The sequence below is a fragment of the Barbatula barbatula genome (assembly GCF_947034865.1).
Source record: "Barbatula barbatula genome assembly, chromosome: 17".
NCBI lineage: Eukaryota > Metazoa > Chordata > Actinopteri > Cypriniformes > Nemacheilidae > Barbatula > Barbatula barbatula.
This window is the reverse complement of record NC_136780.1, coordinates 10,937,688-10,955,594: the sequence shown is the minus strand read 5'-3', so window position 1 is coordinate 10,955,594 and position 17,907 is coordinate 10,937,688. Positions and strand designations below refer to the sequence as shown.

The 17,907-nt window shown below is 37.4% G+C and overlaps 1 protein-coding gene across 2 annotated transcripts in view; it reads left to right on the top strand.

The window, feature by feature from the left end:
• slc2a4rg (SLC2A4 regulator) overlaps positions 1–16,969 on the top strand; it is a 43,014-nt gene extending 26,045 nt beyond the window's left edge. The window contains exons 3-9 of one of the 2 annotated variants that reach the window (XM_079478802.1): positions 1,841–1,941; positions 5,597–5,832; positions 9,856–9,956; positions 10,458–10,710; positions 11,664–11,771; positions 12,963–13,084; positions 13,170–14,643. In XM_079478802.1, the coding sequence (XP_079334928.1) occupies positions 1,841–1,941; positions 5,597–5,832; positions 9,856–9,956; positions 10,458–10,710; positions 11,664–11,771; positions 12,963–13,084; positions 13,170–13,281 (1,033 nt within the window). In that variant the 3' untranslated portion in view covers positions 13,282–14,643. Of the gene's footprint in view, positions 1–1,840; positions 1,942–5,596; positions 5,833–9,855; positions 9,957–10,457; positions 10,711–11,663; positions 11,772–12,962; positions 13,085–13,169 lie in introns of both variants that reach the window. The other variant, XM_079478803.1, reaches the window with a different exon arrangement.
• Positions 16,970–17,907: the final 938 nt, after the last annotated feature.

Here is a 17,907-nt window from a genome sequence, read left to right as displayed (position 1 = left end):
ACATGCGTAGTCACTGATGTCTAGTGGTCATTGCCAACGCAGAAATATACAGTAAATGAAAACCTACACGTAGTCTATGCCGTAGGTCCAACGCACAAGTATAAACTTAGATTAACAAGGCATTTGCTTCATATTTTATTATTTTAGTCTGTCTGCTTCTCATCCACTGCTCGCTTGCTTTTGTCTAAAATGTTTGCGGAGATAGATTTTTTTGGAAGTTGACCCAGATAAAAGAAAAAAGTTTGACAGCCCTGCCAAGTCTCTGGGCTTGGCTAACAGAACAACTCCAAACCAGTTTGCTCTGGTTGCATTGCAAAGCAGGCAGGGGTGGGAGGAGGAACCCAGCCTGTGTGTGTGAGAGAGAGAGAGACAGAGACAGAGCATATTTCATGAAATTATGAGGGAGTGTGAGTGGGATTTTTTGATTATATAACAGAGACACAGCTTATCATTGTGTCTTCTGTTGTTAGATGAGTGCTGCTGTGTTTGACAGAGGGAAGAATCTTATTACCAGAAACTTCTGTTTAACCCCTGATACTAATACACGTGTTGACAAAATAGTTTGAAGAAATGAAACCCAAGAATGGAATTGTTTTTTCAGCTGCAACATGATTGGATACAAATATAGTTTGCATATTGTTCTACAGTACTGCAGCTTTGTGTGAGGAACAGATTCAGATTTAAATCACTAATCATTTATTTTTAACAAATACAACGAAATGATTCGAGGTGGTATCAACTCAACAAGTTGTGTTTGGAAAGAAAGCCTTAAAGGGTTCCTGTAGATATAGTCAAGTGCACGTAGTTTGTCTTGGGATTTGTCACCGTATTTTTTTGTATGTGTAACTGTTTGTCAAAGCAACAGTAACATCCAGTTTACCGTATGATCATTTCGGTTATGTTATTTTAACCTGCTTCGTTTGCATAAGAATTAAATTGTTAAAGGGACAGGTCAACTAAAAATAAAAATTCTGTCTTCTTTTACTCATCCTCAAGTTGTTTCAAATCTGCATAAATATCTTTATTCTGATGAACTCCGAGAAATATATTTGGAAGAATGCTTATAACCAAACAGTTCCTGGCCACCATTGACTACCGTAGTAGGAAAAATTGCTTCATACATTTTTGGTTCTGTTGAACACAAAAGAAGATATTTTGAAGAATGTAGGAAAGCAAACAGTTCGGGGTCGCTCTTGAGTGCCATTGTCATGTTTTCCTAATCTAAAGAAATATGTATTTAAAACTAGGACAAAAGTATGTAAAGCAAAAACTAAAAGGAGATTTAAAAGAACTGCAAAAGCCCAGAATCCTGATAATGTTCTTTTGCTTCTGCACTCCAATAAAACACTATCAATCATGTACACGCTGTGTAAATAAACAACTCGAAATGCAGAAATACCTCAGTCTCACCTGCGAGCGAACCACTAAACAGTTAACACGCCGTTTCATTCAACCGCTCTCTAAGTCCTGGTGTTGATTTACAAACACCAGTAAACACTCTCCCACACACTGAATAAATACAGTTGATAGTCTAGCTGTGCTTTGTGGGCATACACCAGATGCCGAGCTCTTGTACTCGGTCAGTCAATATACCTAGCTAGGGATTTTTCCATTATGAGATGAGTCCAAACCAAGGGTTTACTGTGGGCTCCGGAATGGTGAAGACAGAAAACAGTTGTGCAGGTCAAGAGCCAAAGGAGATACAGGGCCTGGCCGTGAGTCCCACTTAACAGATGTCTGTTGCTTTATGCCAACATGACTAAACATCTGGATCTCATTGACGTGATTGATTGTAGTTTTGTCCATGACTTAACTTAGTTTTCTCTTTTTCTTTTAACAGGAGGCCTTCTGGTCACGCTGATAAGGAGGTGATGGCCGCCACCGTCTTGACCACGTTGTCCACCAGCCCGTTGGTGCTCAACCCCTCCTCCAGCATCTCAGGTTAAGCTCCGCCCTTACCCCACCCTCATCTCCTAACCTCTGAGCTACCACGCGTACAGTATCTATATATCAACAGGGACACTCGCCATCTTTTTAACCGATCGATCACATAGTGTTTGTGTTGAACGGCTGCCAATCAAACAGCCTCTCAGTCTCCACAAGTTTTTCTTCAGAGCCTTCTGCTCGCTCTCAGTTTTATATACAGAAGGCCAAAGTCTCATTTCTGCAACGCTAGCATCACCAGACGGAATCGCAAAGTTATAAAGAGGTTGCCTGAACGTTCCCCTGGCTTCCATTTGTTGTAATAACAGATGATGGGCTGGTCATCGTGACGCTGGAACGAACAGGGCAGTTTTGATAGAGACACTGAAACAAAGCATGTTCACTTTTGAGGGAAATTTACTTTTGGTTAATGTATCATTTCCACAGCTTATTAAATTTGGATAGAAAGTATTTTAACATTGAAAAAGCATTACACACCTTCAAAGCTAAAATGACATTTTTGATCAAAGTAAAAAATATATTAATATAAAATATAATTATGAAAAAACTAAATCTGTTATTGAGCAGAAATTGTGAGAGGCAAAGGTTATGAATTGAAGCTTTAATATTTATTCCTGTGTTCTTTCACAACATTGTTATTATTGTGAGACTATACAGTAGCCATGTTCTACATTTTGAAGAATTTTACATGTTCCCAAGATTTCACTTAAAATTTACTAAAAGTTTCAAGTAGAAATGCACCCAAATGAAAATTCTTGGCCCACGCCGAATAAGATTAAACACTTGAACACTGAACACCGAACACGGTTTTTCTAATGTTTTGGTTGATTTGATATACTTTTTCACCATTGCATAGAATGAATGGTCTAAAATAAAATTTAGTAAAACAAGTAAATTAGCAAATAAAAATATAAATGGAGCCCTCTGCTTTCTTTAATAGCCTTTATTTGGCCTATAAATTAGATTTTCACTGTGTTCTCAGACTTTTTAACCCCATTGTGTACACAATATCTACAGTATGTGTCCTATTTCATTGAAAACTTTTTCCATTATATGTTTCCTTTAAAACAAGGACAAGAACAATCACTGATATATTTGAGTTGGGTTTGTTGTGACCAGTCCTTGCTTCAATTCTGGGTTCAAAACCAAAAAAGTATGCACATGGATTTTTGAAAGAGGCCCTTCTAGTGTTTTTACTACTTTTTACAACTCCGTAGAAGTAATGCGACAGAGTTGTAAAAAGAAAAGATGTGCTTAAAAATTATAAATTAGACCTTTATAGCAAACACTGGTTTTGTTTATAACCAGTGTAACCTAAGTGTGCCATTTTAAAGAATACTGGGATTTAAATGCTGACGGGACTTTGGTGAAAGTTTTCTTTTATTGCCTCTGTACTGATCTTTTCAATAATCTTAGGAGCCCAATGAAACTGAGAGTATTGTTCAAACACTTTTTTTATGGATCTGCTTAACTCTTTGATAACTGAGGCAATAATCCCACGGGAATGTCAGTTCATGAACACTCATCTGATATTTAGAGATCAGAATATAACAGAGACTTTAGGGTGGGCTCTGGGGTAGAAAAATCTGCCTTAAAACTCTAGCAACCACCCAGAACTCCCAGTTTTGCATGGGCTAAAGCTCTTGAGTTTGAAATGTTTAATCTGATGCTTAGCGGGTGGGCTTGTTTTGTTTTTATTGTTTTATAACATCACCACTGTCTGCAAAGAAATTACTCCTTGGAGAAATTACAGACTGAATACCTGTGCGCTATAAAGGTGAGGCGAGAAAATAAAATATAACTTTAGAAATTTTGTCAGGTAACCTAAGAAGGGCTTCAATTTAAAACTTGGATTAATTTAACCCAAGAATATTACTTCATTGGACTACTTGAGGTAACACGAACCAAAACAATGTCAAGGGTTGGAGCTGGATTAACAGTGAGGTGACATAAGTGGTTGTTAACATCATGGTAGTAGTGTGTCAAGTAAGTTTCTGACTTTTTTCAAATGAATTCCCTTAAATCAGGCACTAAACCCCTAAACCACATTACTACAGGTCACAGGTGAGGTCGCGTTAGGGACAGAGTGACAGTGGTCCACCCAGACTGACAACTGGCCCAGTCAGTTGTCCTGTAATACAGGAATATACAAAAGTATTGGAAATATAAAGACACTGCATTTGTTGTATACAAAATGCTAAATTGTTTACAATATTCATATTTTACGAACAGTATAGATGTAATGCCATGTAAGTTATTAGAATTTGCATACTAACGCAGTGATACAACTTAAAAGGACAGTTCACCCGAAAATGCTGTCTTAATTTACTCTCCCTCGAGTTGTTCCAAATCTGTATACATTTCTTTGTTATAATGAACAGATATTGAGTGCCACAAAACTGTTTGCTTTCCTACATTCTTCAAAATATCTTCTTTTGAGTTCAACAGAACAAAGAAGCGTATTTTACCAACTATGGTGACCAAGAACTGTTGCTTCAAGTTTAAGGATAGCAGAACACTTCACACCAATGGGGAAATTAGACATTTAGTACAGAATAAACATCCACCCTTTTCACAAAGGTTCACTTATTTGAAGATATTGGCATCACTGTTGCTTTAGGGGCTTTGATTCTTTCAATTTGTGTACTGCAAGTCATTGTGAATTAAAACCTTGGCAAGTGTACACATGTTAAAACAACTTAGTCCCGAATCAAAGAGGTCAGGGGTCGTGAAATGGAAGTGTTTGGCTGGTGTTAGCTCTTACATAGTCAGCATGTACCGTTGCTTAACAATGTGGCGTGAGTTTAAAGGGATAGTTCACCCAAAAATGAAAATTCTGTCATCATTTTCTCACCCTCAAGCTGTTTCAAATCTTTATACATTTGTTTGTTCTCATGAACACAGAGGAAGAATGCTTGGAACCGAACAGTTCTTGGACCCCATTCACGACCATAGTAGGAAAAAATATTTTATAATATTTTTGTTCTGTTGAACACAAAAGAAGATATTTAGAAGAATGTAGGAAAGCAAACAGTTCTGGGGCACTTTTGACTACCATTTTCATTTTTTTCCTACTGTGATTATTTTGTCCCTTTGTGTCCTACTGACTTAACATTGTATGTTTGACTTCTTTGTTGTATGAATGTAACCTAACAAGTTGATAATTGGTGTATTTTTTAAGGGTAAACTTAATTTGCCTAAATTACCTTGGGGGGAATCCACACGCACAGTGATAACATGAAGGTGTGTCATACATAATGAGGTGTTGCAATTTATAAAACATTCATTTAAACATAAAGCAAAGGGAACAAAAGAAGGTGTGAAACTGATGGCGATGAAAAATGTATAGCATGCATTCATGATATCATTCTTTTTTATCTTTGTGTTCATACCACGTGAGGACACTAAATAGCAGAAAAATGCATTATATAACAAAAGCATATCTAACCTCTGACTAATTCATTGTAATAGTCTGTTGGGTATGATGCATTTTCAGAGTTGGATGATATAGCTTGAACATTTTCTTTCAGTTTTTAGACATATTTATGTAATGCGTATTTAAGTGGCTGTTATTTTTGTTTGATTCTATACTGTACATACTGTTGGTATCTCTCAGACAAGTGTTTTATCTCACACTGTGTTTTATGTTCAGGTGTAGAGCTGGCTGCTAAGGGCTGGAAGGAAAGCCTGTCGACCAGCTACAGCAGCTCCACCAGTGGGAACTGGAGTTGGGACACCAGTGACCAATCAGTGCCCTCCACCCCATCCCCACCTCTCACCAATGACGCCTGCAAGAACTTCCTGCTTTCCTCTCAGAGTGATGACAACATTGAGGAAACCGAGAGTACACACTTCCTGTTTGAGGACCCCATCCCCCGGAAACGAAAGGTAGGGCTATGGGTCAAAGCTTGTGAGTAAACAAAGTGAACTACTTGAGTTTAAAGTTCTCCAAGCTAATATTATATAACCTAGTACACAGATGAGGTGTTATGTAATTGTGAATGACTTATGATAGACTCGGAATGTTAGTATGGGTTGAAATAATGTGTCACAGCATGTGCATAAAGAAAAACCTTAAAAAATAAATAAATGAAAAGAAACGGATAAAACGGCTTTCTGGCACTTGTATAGCTATGATAAAAACAAGACAAGCTGCGCTCCTTGACATGCTCTCTCTTTTGTAAGTCACTTTGGATAAAAGTGAAAGTAAATATAATTTTTTACTGATCCCAATACGTTTATTTATAAGTAAACATTAACAGGGCAAGTATTAATGTGAACTATTGGCCCAACCGGAGAAAGTTCATTAATATGGTGCCCTGTATACATAATATAAGCAAACCACTTCTGAAATGGACACAGTGTGAACAAAGCCCTGCGAACATTATTTTGTAGCTGTTCCAAGTGTACAGTTCCATACTGAGACTTTAATGAGTGACCAGACCGTAATATAAGAGCTCTGTTAAACACATCAACTACACTCTCACACAATGAGTCTCGTCACCTTCTCGCTTCGGAGAGTGATGGAATGTTTGCTTTCTTTCTTTTCTTTTTCCCTCTTCTGTTTTTCTTAAGCATAATCTGGAGTCACTCCAGAATGAATGTGGTTTCGATATCAGGAAGCCATTCACCTTGTTTTAGGAGCGGCTGAGAATGTGTGTTCGTAGTGGATGGGGATTTGCGTGTGGGGATTTCCGATTCAGATGCATTTTACTAATCCTGTTCACACATACATAGTAGTTTTTCGTTATTTTCACCGGTTTATCTCTCAGAAGAAAAGGGGAAAGTGAAACTTTAAAATATTAATATATTTCTCAATACGTTGATTTTGCAATTGCAAATAGAGAATGGAAAACAGGAAATGAATATGGCCAAACTGGATGTAAAATATGATGAAATTCTATCAAGATTTTAATGTCCTGACTCATTTAGTTAATGTTCTTGTGTTTTTAGTTGCATTTTGGTTTCTCCGTGTGTGAGATGTATGTGCCCCATACCGCTAGTGCTCGTCTTAAAGGTATAGTTCATCTGAAAATGAAAATACTGTCATTATTTTTCACCCTCATGCAAGTCAAAACCATCATAGAACTCATCAGTGGAACATGAAAGAAGATATTTTGAGAAATGTGTTGCGTTTTGTGTCTATATGATGGAAGTCGAAGGGGTGTCATGTTTTTTGGTTATGAAGGTTGTTTAAAATATCTTCTTTTGTGTTCTGCAGAAGATAGAAAATAATAGAGGTTTGAAATGATGTGAGGAGGGTGAATAAATGATGATAGAACTGGGTTTTGGGTGAACTAAACCTTTAAGCAACAGTGCTGGTGGCTGTGTTATAAAAATTAAAACCACTTAGACTGTGTGAGACAAAGATAGACAAGAAATGAACTGATCCGAATGTTGAGAAGCTGGGTGAAATGTAACTCAAGAGTGCTGGTTCTTCATTGATAAAAGCTCGGGCAGCTCATTTTCTGACTTCGTCTTGAAGGAATAAGTGTTAAAGAGTAAATATTACTTGATTTTTGGTTTATGTAGTGTCCAACAACAAGTTTATGTGCACTATTATAACGTTCAATATTTTTGTTAAAATAGACAGTTTTTCTTACCTTACTTCTTGACCGACTCTCACATGATTCGTTTGGTGAATCATCCGTCTTAAACCCCTCCTTTCCGCAAGCCTACTCTGATCTGATTGGTCAGATGGTCTACTCTGCTGTGATCGGTCTACTGCGAATGAGGCTCACGAGCTACAGCGTTTGGGGGAGAAGAGTGAAGTTTTCGCGGGCAGTCCTAGCAAAATGTAGGCGGGGACTATATGTAGTGACGTAAATCCACGGCGAATCGGACTATGGATGACTTGTTTGCTTAATTCAGAATCGATTCTCTTTTTTCCAAGCCGATAACTTTATTCATTTATTCATTACACACTGCATGACAAGTAATTTTCCTTATCTGGTAATAATGTACTCTTTAAGGTCCATTCACACAAAGAATGCTAAATATCAAGGGAATGATAACTATATGAGACGAAAATTGTTTTAGTTGTGGAGTTGACTTAGCTATTTAAAAAAAAAACTTCACACAGTAGTTATTGTTATCGACTTTGGTGTGAACAGGTATTTACTCTCTGTTGTGACATCAGTTGATCACTTGAAAGGAAATATTTGCAGACATTTGTAAGTGTCTGTTAAGGGTTTATATGGAGACACACACCTACTCATCCTTGCTATTGACGGCAATGAACAGGCCCAGGCGTGTCGTAGTTACATAGTTAATGCTGTATTGTTTTCTCACACTATCATTTTTTGTTTCATTCTGTGAACAACTTACAATATTTCTCCCATATTTAGAATTCACATTTGTTTCTATTTGCAGAAAATGAAAACTGGAGAAACGGGTCAAAATAACAGAAAAGATGCGCTGTATTTTTTCAGACCTCAAATACTGTTCATATTTAATATATAAGTTCTGATTCACTTTTAAGCTATACAAGTGATATTTGTAGGCTACATGTATTTAGGAAAAGTTTTTAATGTGATTACCTGGATTTTTATCACAGTTTTCATGTGTCCTGTCTTGCTGTCAGTCTTTCACATTCCTGTTGGATGACTAAGTCGCTCCTGAGGTTTGATTTTGTTGAAATTCAACAGACACTGGACTGGAATGGCCACAATACATCTAGAAATTATGATTCAATAATAAATTTTAACTGAATGGTCTATTCATCTTTTTCCATGGATGTATATTAAATTTGAAATGCTCACATCACGCGTGCTCACAAATGCTCACATCACGCGTGCGTGTGTGCATTTATTGATAGATTGCTATGATATGACATCTGCATCGGTGCAGTTCTTGTAATTGCAGTTTACATAATGTTACTGGACCAATACACGGTTCGGTTTCTCATCCAATACCAGTACGTCTTCGCTACAGTGTGGTAGTTGTTTTTCTTCCAACAAAAATGAAGCGATTAACACCTAGGAAAACATACTTTAGAAAACGATCATGATTTATTTTAATTTACTTTTTAAAATTTAAAACATATTATTGTGTATCTCGGCATTACATTGTGCAGCCATGTCCAGAAATGGTTAAATACACACATCATTGTCTGAAAGCAACAAATGGCACAGAGAGAGAAACATCATGTGGAGTTATTTTGTTTTGTAATATTGAATATTTTTTTTGTATTAAGTAATAATGAATCATTAGTGTATCATGATACATTAGAGTAAGAGTAGAGTAAAGGGATTTGTGTTTTATTTTAAGTAATTGATTTATAGAAGTGGCAAATTGATAATTAATGTTGTTATTTTTAATAAATAGAAATAAATATAGAACAGATTAAACATATTTCCAATAGACAATTACATTAATACATGCTTTGTCTATATTCTTATACATACACTTCTCGAATACAATGAAATAGTGGATAGCAATAAGGTTAGTAGTATACAAACCTACCCTAATAGTCAAATAATATTTTTTTAATCATACCCTTATTGGGGGCTGAGCCCCCCTAAAATGAAAATCCTAGAATCGCCCCTGCCTGGAAGCATCATTAGTTTGTTTAATAGTTGTTATATTGCAGCAGTAAAACACCTTGGTACCTGTGGAGCAGCAGTGGACTGGAGGGAATTTCTGCTGCTTGTACACACGAGGCTTATGAAACCTTTGTTGTTATCTGCCGTGACTGTAAATACTCAAGATCTCTTTTCCATACTTTGTTACTCCTCATTATTTATCTCTTTCCCACTATTATCATTTTAGTTTTCTCATAAACGGTGCTCAACGTGGCTTTACACAGCACTTTATTGAGTTTCACGTGGAACCTTAACCTACCTAAAATATGAAATAATGTTTTATGTTATTAGGTTTAAGAAATGCAAATCTTGTCGTTTGTGGCTCTAGAACTCCATGAAGGTGATGTTCAAGTGCCTGTGGAAGAACTGTGAAAAAGTCCTCAGCACGTCCTCGGGGATCCAACGGCACATCCGCACCGTCCACCTGGGGTGAGCATCATTCAAACAAACACACACACACACACACACACACGCACCAGAGAGATGTTTGTCATACAGAAGGGCTTTTATACAGGGAAGTTTAACAATTAGTTCTTATTTAAACTAAATGTTAACTTTTATGTGAACGATCTTTCTTTATCAGTCTGAGGATGAAATCTTAGGCTCCTTTTACCTGTTGAGCACCATAACAGGAGAGAGAGAGAGAGAGAGAGCGAGAAACACATTCTGATGGCAGGAGTAAGAGTGTTTTTATAGCCTCTTGTTGCTACCTGACCTTCCCATGCAAATGCAAACTTTGTCATGATGTTGGCACTGCTGCCCCCTGGTGGCTGACTGCTGAAGTGTGTGAAAGAGTTGAAGTGTGTGAAACGGCAAACACCATTTTCTTTATTAGTGCGAATATATTTTTTTAAAGAACAAGAATGAGACTAGAGGGGAATTTCGCTCATATAAAAAAAATCAACCCTTTGTTCATGCCTGTGCTTTCAGCCGAAATGGAGATTCAGACTACAGCGATGGCGAGGAGGATTTTTATTATTCTGAAATCGAGGTGAACATGGATAGTCTGTCGGAGGGGCTGTCCAACCTCACGCCCACCTCTCCCACTACATCCGGGCCGCCCCCTGTTTTTCCTGTCTTGACTTGTGATGCGTCTCGATTTGAGCGTGCCCACGTGATCACCCCCCTCAGTCAGTCAGCGCCGTCTGCGCTGTGCCACATCCGCACTGACCACGCTTACCAGGTAACGTCTCACTGTTTTTCCTAATCCTGTTCATTTTCAAATACAGTCTATAATTACATAAGCAAACAGTGGAGTGCTTATCCAGTTTCTTATGGTGTTTGATTAGAGATTGAACACTCATCAGTGATGCTTTGTTACGGTGTGTGTACATGTGTGTGTGTGTGTTTATTTTATATCACATTGTTTCATTAAAAACACACAAGGGCTCTGTGTTATTCATTAACACAATTTAAACTGCAATCTCTCTGCAAAGCTCTGAGTCATCAACGTTTTGTTTGTATGACTTTTAAAAGAACTGATATGCAGTTAAAGTAAAAAGGAAAATTCTGTCTTCATATGCTCCCCCTCTTTTCATTTCAAACCTGTAGGACTTTCTTTCCTACGCAGAACCCAAAAGATGATATTTTGAAGAAATTTGGTAGCCGCACTGACCCCCGTTCACTTCTATTGTATGGACACAAAACCAATACAAGTGAATGGGGTCCAGGTAACAACATTCTTCAAAATATCTTCAAAATAACTTCTTTTGTGTTCTGCAGAAGAAAGTCATACTGGGTTGAAATGACAAGGGTGAGTAAATGATGACAGAAATTTTGTTTAATAGCAGAGGGATGGAAATTGTGGAAAGGGGAACTTTTGTCTCTGCATCTCTGTCTGAAACAAACAAAATTTGGGTGCTTTTCTGGAAGCTTTTAAACAGTCAAAGATGTATATATTCAACGTTTTCTCTGATGTGGTTTTGAGGGAGCTAGTACAAATCCTGCCAGTGCTGCTCGTGCACATTTGTCTCTTTAATACTGTAGCTAAAATCCTTTGGCGGTCACTGGCTTTTCATGATTTGAGTTAGTTAATGGGAGAAAAAACAGATTGTGATTAGCCGATTTTTCTCTTTTGTATCTCTCTGCATGGCTTTGCTAATCTGGCTTCCTACACACACACGCTGTGTTTTTCAGGCTTCAACCCTTGTCAGCATTCCCAGCATGCTTTCTGAACCGCCTGACAGCGAGGACAGGATCAGTGTATCCTGGCAATCGCCTCCTGTTATCTTTAAAGGGCTACCGGTGAGACTTTCTGTCCTTCTTCTCACACTCTCGGTTTCTTTTAGGCACTGTTGACAGTGTTCGTCACCTCAGACAGAGCTTGAAGAAACAGTTAAACCCTGCTTGAACCTCGTTTTGTCTTTGTGTCACTGGGGTCTTTTGCACTCGCATGGCTTCTGGTTTCCTGTCTCAGGTGCTTTTGCAAAACACTGACAGAACTTTTCTCTGTTATGAAAATGGGATATGGGGGAAGAGAACATGTCAATTGTCTGAGGTTAATAACAATTGAATTGTTTTTGGGGGGGGCATTAAGAACAAGTCGCACAGACCTGAACGCCACACAATGGTTGAACAAGCGTTGAACAAACGTTACTCTGATGTTGAAGGTGCCACATGAAATTTAGCAGCATCTAGTGTTGAGGTTGTGAATTGCAACCAACGGCTCACTCCACCCCCCTCCCTTTCGAAGCACTAAGGTGGCTGACCCAGAACTAAGATGGCTTCACGGTTTTGCTTCTTTGGTGAATGAGATAACTTATTTATGAAACACGTTCTGTTAAGTTTGTCCATTTAGGGCAGGGGTCGGCAACCTTTGTGACCCAAATTAAATTTGAGTGGAGCTGCAAAATATATATAACCATTAAATTACTATAACAGGTTATGCATGTAAGGTGCATGCAATAGGAGAGTAGCGTCGCAGTGTTGCACCTGCTGCTTTAGTTAGACTTTCATTTTTTGTCTGTGAACGTTTGTTTTGACTTTTGTTTTTGCCGCGTTTGATGAACAGCCACAAGAGACCGCCTACTCTCCAGAAGTGGTCAAAAATTGACTAAATTTACGGATTACAGCAGCAGCAGGTGTAACGGGTATGTGCCTCTTTCAACCACTTGTGATGCGATTGACCAAAATGCATCTTCATACCAGGCATAAAGAGAGCCTTATAGAGCTGCAAGGAGCCGCAGCAGGGAAGCAGAGGAGCCACATGCGGCTCGAGAGCCACTGGTTTAGGGCTACTGTAGAAACAACATGGTGAATTCCATGTAAGCGGTGTATGTGGATAGAAATAACTCATTCTAAGATCATAAAAACATAACGCTTCATTATGCAAGGTCTTTATACACCTCCGAAGACAATGTTATGTATATTATGTTGCATTTCCGTCAATACAACCTCCAAAAAAATGACACATAGCATCTTTAAATGTCTTCACAGGGCCCGATGACTCAAATCCGCACTGTGATCATCGGTGAGAAAAGACAACCTGTTAACCACACCCCCGTCAGCAAAACACACACCAGCATCTCCACCACTGCCAAACCCAGTAATGGATCCAGGTAACCCGCACCTTCACACATCTGAGGTCCTGAATCATGTCTTGCATCACAGCTGGTCTAAACGTTCTTCAAAATCCTCCCACAGGAAACCCCGTGGTGAAGCCAAGAAGTGTCGGAAGGTATACGGCATGGAGAAGAGGGACATGTGGTGCACGGCGTGCCGTTGGAAGAAGGCTTGTCAACGCTTTATTGACTGAGCTTTTACCTTCATATTGCGCTTTTCTATCGCTGGTGTTCCAGGAACCGAACACTGTTAACTCTTCATATCTCAGAATTTACTTTTCTTTGAGAGCTTGAGATGATGTCCTTCTGAGGGAATGTCGCTGTTTCATGTGAGCCACAAGAGGGTGCTCTTGTTTTTCTACAGCTTCCGTAGTGGAACACTGAGATTTAATTCCTAAAAACTGAAGATTAAAAAAAGGAAAAACAGTGAAAAAACTTTTATAAAAAGCTTTTGCTGCATTCTTTTATTAAGGCAAAAAGACGATTTTGCATAAGGAATCCAGAAACGAGACTTTTGCCGTTTGTTATACAGTCACATTTTGCGTGCTCTTTGGAATACAGTAGCTGAAGATTTCCTGTGATTTTATGACTTTATACATGGCCGTTTTTACTGTTCAAAACTCTGTAAGCTATTTTTTGTGATTTGATTTCGGGCGTTTGCAAAAATGAACACGCATTTAGCAACTCGGCAGTTTTATGTGAACTGTCTCAGAACATCATTTAAACAATTCAAACGTTATAAATCGGCAAACTGTTTCTTAACGTTTTTATTTGGGCTATAAGCACTTTTTAACAGCCATGAAAATCATTTGCTTTTCTCTTTCGATAAAGCAGAATATTTGCATTGCTGTTCGTATTAGAAATCACAGAAATTACTCTCTCACGCTTGGCACCTTCGTGGGCACAGCAACTATGTGTCTAATCCAAAACTAAAATTAAATACACTTTGCTAAATTTCTCGATACCTCTAAATAATAATGAGCCTTTGACAGAGAGCCCTGTGTGTACTTCAGCAAAAGCAGTTGTAGTGCAGGAATGTAAAATGGCCTCTCGCACCGAAACACATTCAGTCCCTTTCAGAATACAGCCTCTTTATAAGCTACCATGTTTATTCCTATCATCCGCAGTATTAATTTAATGGTAGGCACTTTATTTGCCCTTTACCGTGACTTCCAAAAATTCACCTTCAAATGCAAGACAATCTGCCTTACACCTAACCCAGTTAGGACATATGAATAAGTTAGGTTTCTCCCCGGTCAGCTAAAACAGGACATCCCAGTCTCATATTGTTCCGGTATAAAACGAATGCTTTTGCACACAAGTGTTACATTTCTTGCTTGTGTTTTGGCGTATTTGTGGCAAATCAAATCCATGCTATGGCTTATTTGCTTCTGATGCAGCACATAGATAAACATAAGTAGACCGGCAGCACTTTTTTCAAAGGTTATGCCTAGTTCTGACAACATGTCCCGTGCAGAAATCTGATATTTGGAAATGTACGCTATACGTGTGTGTTCAATGAATGGATTTCACAGATATAAAAATTCTATATGAGATTGAATATATGACACCTTTTTTTAACATCTACATCATATAGGAATTTAACTATATTCCTACATCACAAGTATGGCTACAATTATTCGAGTGAATGTGTGAAAAAACCTTCAAGAAATGTGATCACATGTATGAACTATATATATAGTTAATATTATGTTAATATATGGCCATATATCAGATTTCTGTGTGAATGAAGATTCTGATGTGTCTTCCACTGAGCTAAAGGTTTGCTTTTCATATCGAAGTGATCATGTAATGTCTAAGAGTTTATTTCCAAAATGAGATAAAAAATAAAACATGTTTTTTTATTGTTCATTCCAATTAATATCAATCAAACTGCAGTTGGTTTGTTTTTCTTTAAGCCATATTAACAACAAATACAACTAACTGACAAAATAGAAACATAATATAAAACATGTTTTATTTATAGTTTTTAATCTCATTTTGGAAACAAACTCATTCATATGTACGTACACACAGCTGGGTGGATACACACTGTGCTATCTGGCGCCATTCAAGATGAGCAAAGCCAGATATGAGCTGCTCCCCATGACAATGCTTGGAGTCATCTGAGACTACTGTGATTGGACGATTTGTACATTTCATAAATCTTTAAGCATTAAAACATTTTGTGTCAAAATGTTGACCGATTATGATCATTAATAACAATTAATATATGTAATATCATAATTATGAATCAATTTGTCTTTCCCCACATAATGTTGTTTTTTCAGATCCAAAAAAGGCATGTAGCATGAAAAGCTTTTATAAATCTACGAAACAATCGAGTGGGTAATACCAAATGACCAAATATCATTGGCTAGATTTCTTGCCTCTCAAACGTCTTGTCCAATCACAGCTCAGAGCAGCTCTGTCGTTTGTCCATTGGTCAGAATGAAGTGCGTGTCCCTTTTAACCTTCACTAAGTGCCAATGAGAAGAACAAGAGGAGAAAAGTTTTATTGCACTAACTTGTACTGCACAAAGCGTATATATATATATTTTTATGTACCGTTTTTATACGCAGAAATTGAAGTTTTAAAAAGACAATGTTTAATGGTTGTATGGTGACCGCCATGACTTTTCATTGGGTCAGGGATGGGGTCTGTTCACCGACCTCCCAACTAATAAGCTCACTTGGCGGTACTTTATAATGTCGTGCCTGTTTCGCGTCTTGCAGTAGATGTCAGAAGGGGTTTCTTGCCCTCAGTGATTTGACCTCAGGCTCAGCATTCCTTGGAAATATCATATTGTCCGAGTTTGTTTAACATTGCATTTTTGTGTTTACTGTAAGTCGTAAGACGAGTTGAACGAGTCGAACACTGACAAGGATGTGTAGTTTCGGGGAGTTTTGAGCCTGGAATCAAACTGATTCACCAAATCACTTTTCTGGCAGCTTTAAAAAGTCTTCGATATATAGAATGGAAACCAATAAAGAGAGAATAAGCAAGATTGCCTTTTTGAATCTGTCGTGAAAATATATTCATTGTATATTTCGGGGAAGTGGGAAAAAGCATCAAAGAATGTAAAATCTACAAAACAAAATGCCTGTAATCTGTCGTGGCTGTTTGTTTTATCATCTGACACAAATTTCTTTTAGTCCTATATTTCTTTCATATCAATGCTATTCTTAACTCGTCATTTTCTGTTGACACACTTTAAATCTGAATTCGCATTGTTTTCATGCTTCAAAAAATATCTGTGGTCGTGTGCGTTTTATTATTTGTATGGTGTATGAACTATTGTGAGGCAGGAGAGACGTGACTGTGGATCATGATGTCATCCTGCCCTGCACATTCCCATAGATTATTTCATGTTAGTTGGTCTGAGCATTTGTCTGACTGCCTTTTGGTTCTTGCCCAGGATATTAAGCTAAACACCCAAGGAAGATTTTTGTGTAAATACTCCATATTTCTCTTTCTTTTCGATATTTTCAAACGTTTCAGTGTTAAAAACATACTTTTACCATACATTACGATATTTACAGTATCGCATTATTCATATGATTCTTAGACAAGGATCTTTTCAAGACGACCTAGTCTTTTTCTGTTTGCTTTTACTTTTCACAGTTTATGTCTTATCATTTTATCAAGCCAATGTTCGGTCGTATGTTTCTTTCTCAATTGTTGTGCATTGATTGAGATTTTGATGCATGTCTTGTATCATCATGCTTTATTGGAACCATTATTGTTTCAGAGGTTGACGGTGTGATCTCCTGGGTTTGAGTGAGTGCCTGAGAGGATGGAGGTGTTGCAGGTGTTTGGTTTGTGTTGTTGAATGTGATACCCTGGCTGTAATGTGGCGATTTAAATAAAGATGACTTCAGAAAGATTTTGGACGGAGTTAAATTATTTATTTTTATTAATCTCTGCCAAGAGATTTCTTTTGGAAACATCCAACATAATATATAGGGATGAATATCTGGGTCGTTCTTCAATTAGGATGGTAAATAAAATCATTTAATTTTATACATTTGTCATGCTTTATAATATTCAGAGTTTAAATAGTTTTTATGCTTACACAACCACTATGGTGTTGCCAGTGTTTGAAGTAGCCAATTCTGGCTTGTTCTAAAATGAGCAGGATAAAAGATGGAAATAACTTTACAGTCCAAAAACTAGAGATCACAAAATTGATTTAAAAGTTTTTATACGTTTTGAAGAAACACCACAGAGAAATAAACAGAAATCCAGACATTTCTCAAATGGAGGCTGCTGTCATGATGATTTCAAGAAATAATATTAAGACCCAATTTACCAAAATTGAGTAAAATATGTAATAGCTGCAAATTATACATATAACACCACAAACACAAACAACGTGAAACAATTTAGCTAGATTTAAGACAAATAATAAAAAAGAATGTTCTCACATGCGACCCTCACATCATCCAGCAAAAATATAACAAAATATGTAAAAAAAATATTCATATAGATATAATGTTATATAAAATCTGTAGTAACAAGATAAGCACTGTTTAGTATTAAAACGTTATTTGTTGCTATTACATTCCGTGATACCTCTGTGAGTTACGGTGGGAACAGATACTGTATTTTGTATCACACCCAATCTCTATACTCCATAAAATATGTATTATAAAACAAAAATCCAACTTTTAACAGTAAACTAATTGTGTTTACCGTATACAATTTTTTGATTAACTGTGTAACAACCGGCTCGTTGGTTTAGAGTACGAAAGGAACGTAAGTTGAAGGATTGTGATCTGAATATACCACAACCGTTACTGACACTCCTCCTACATAC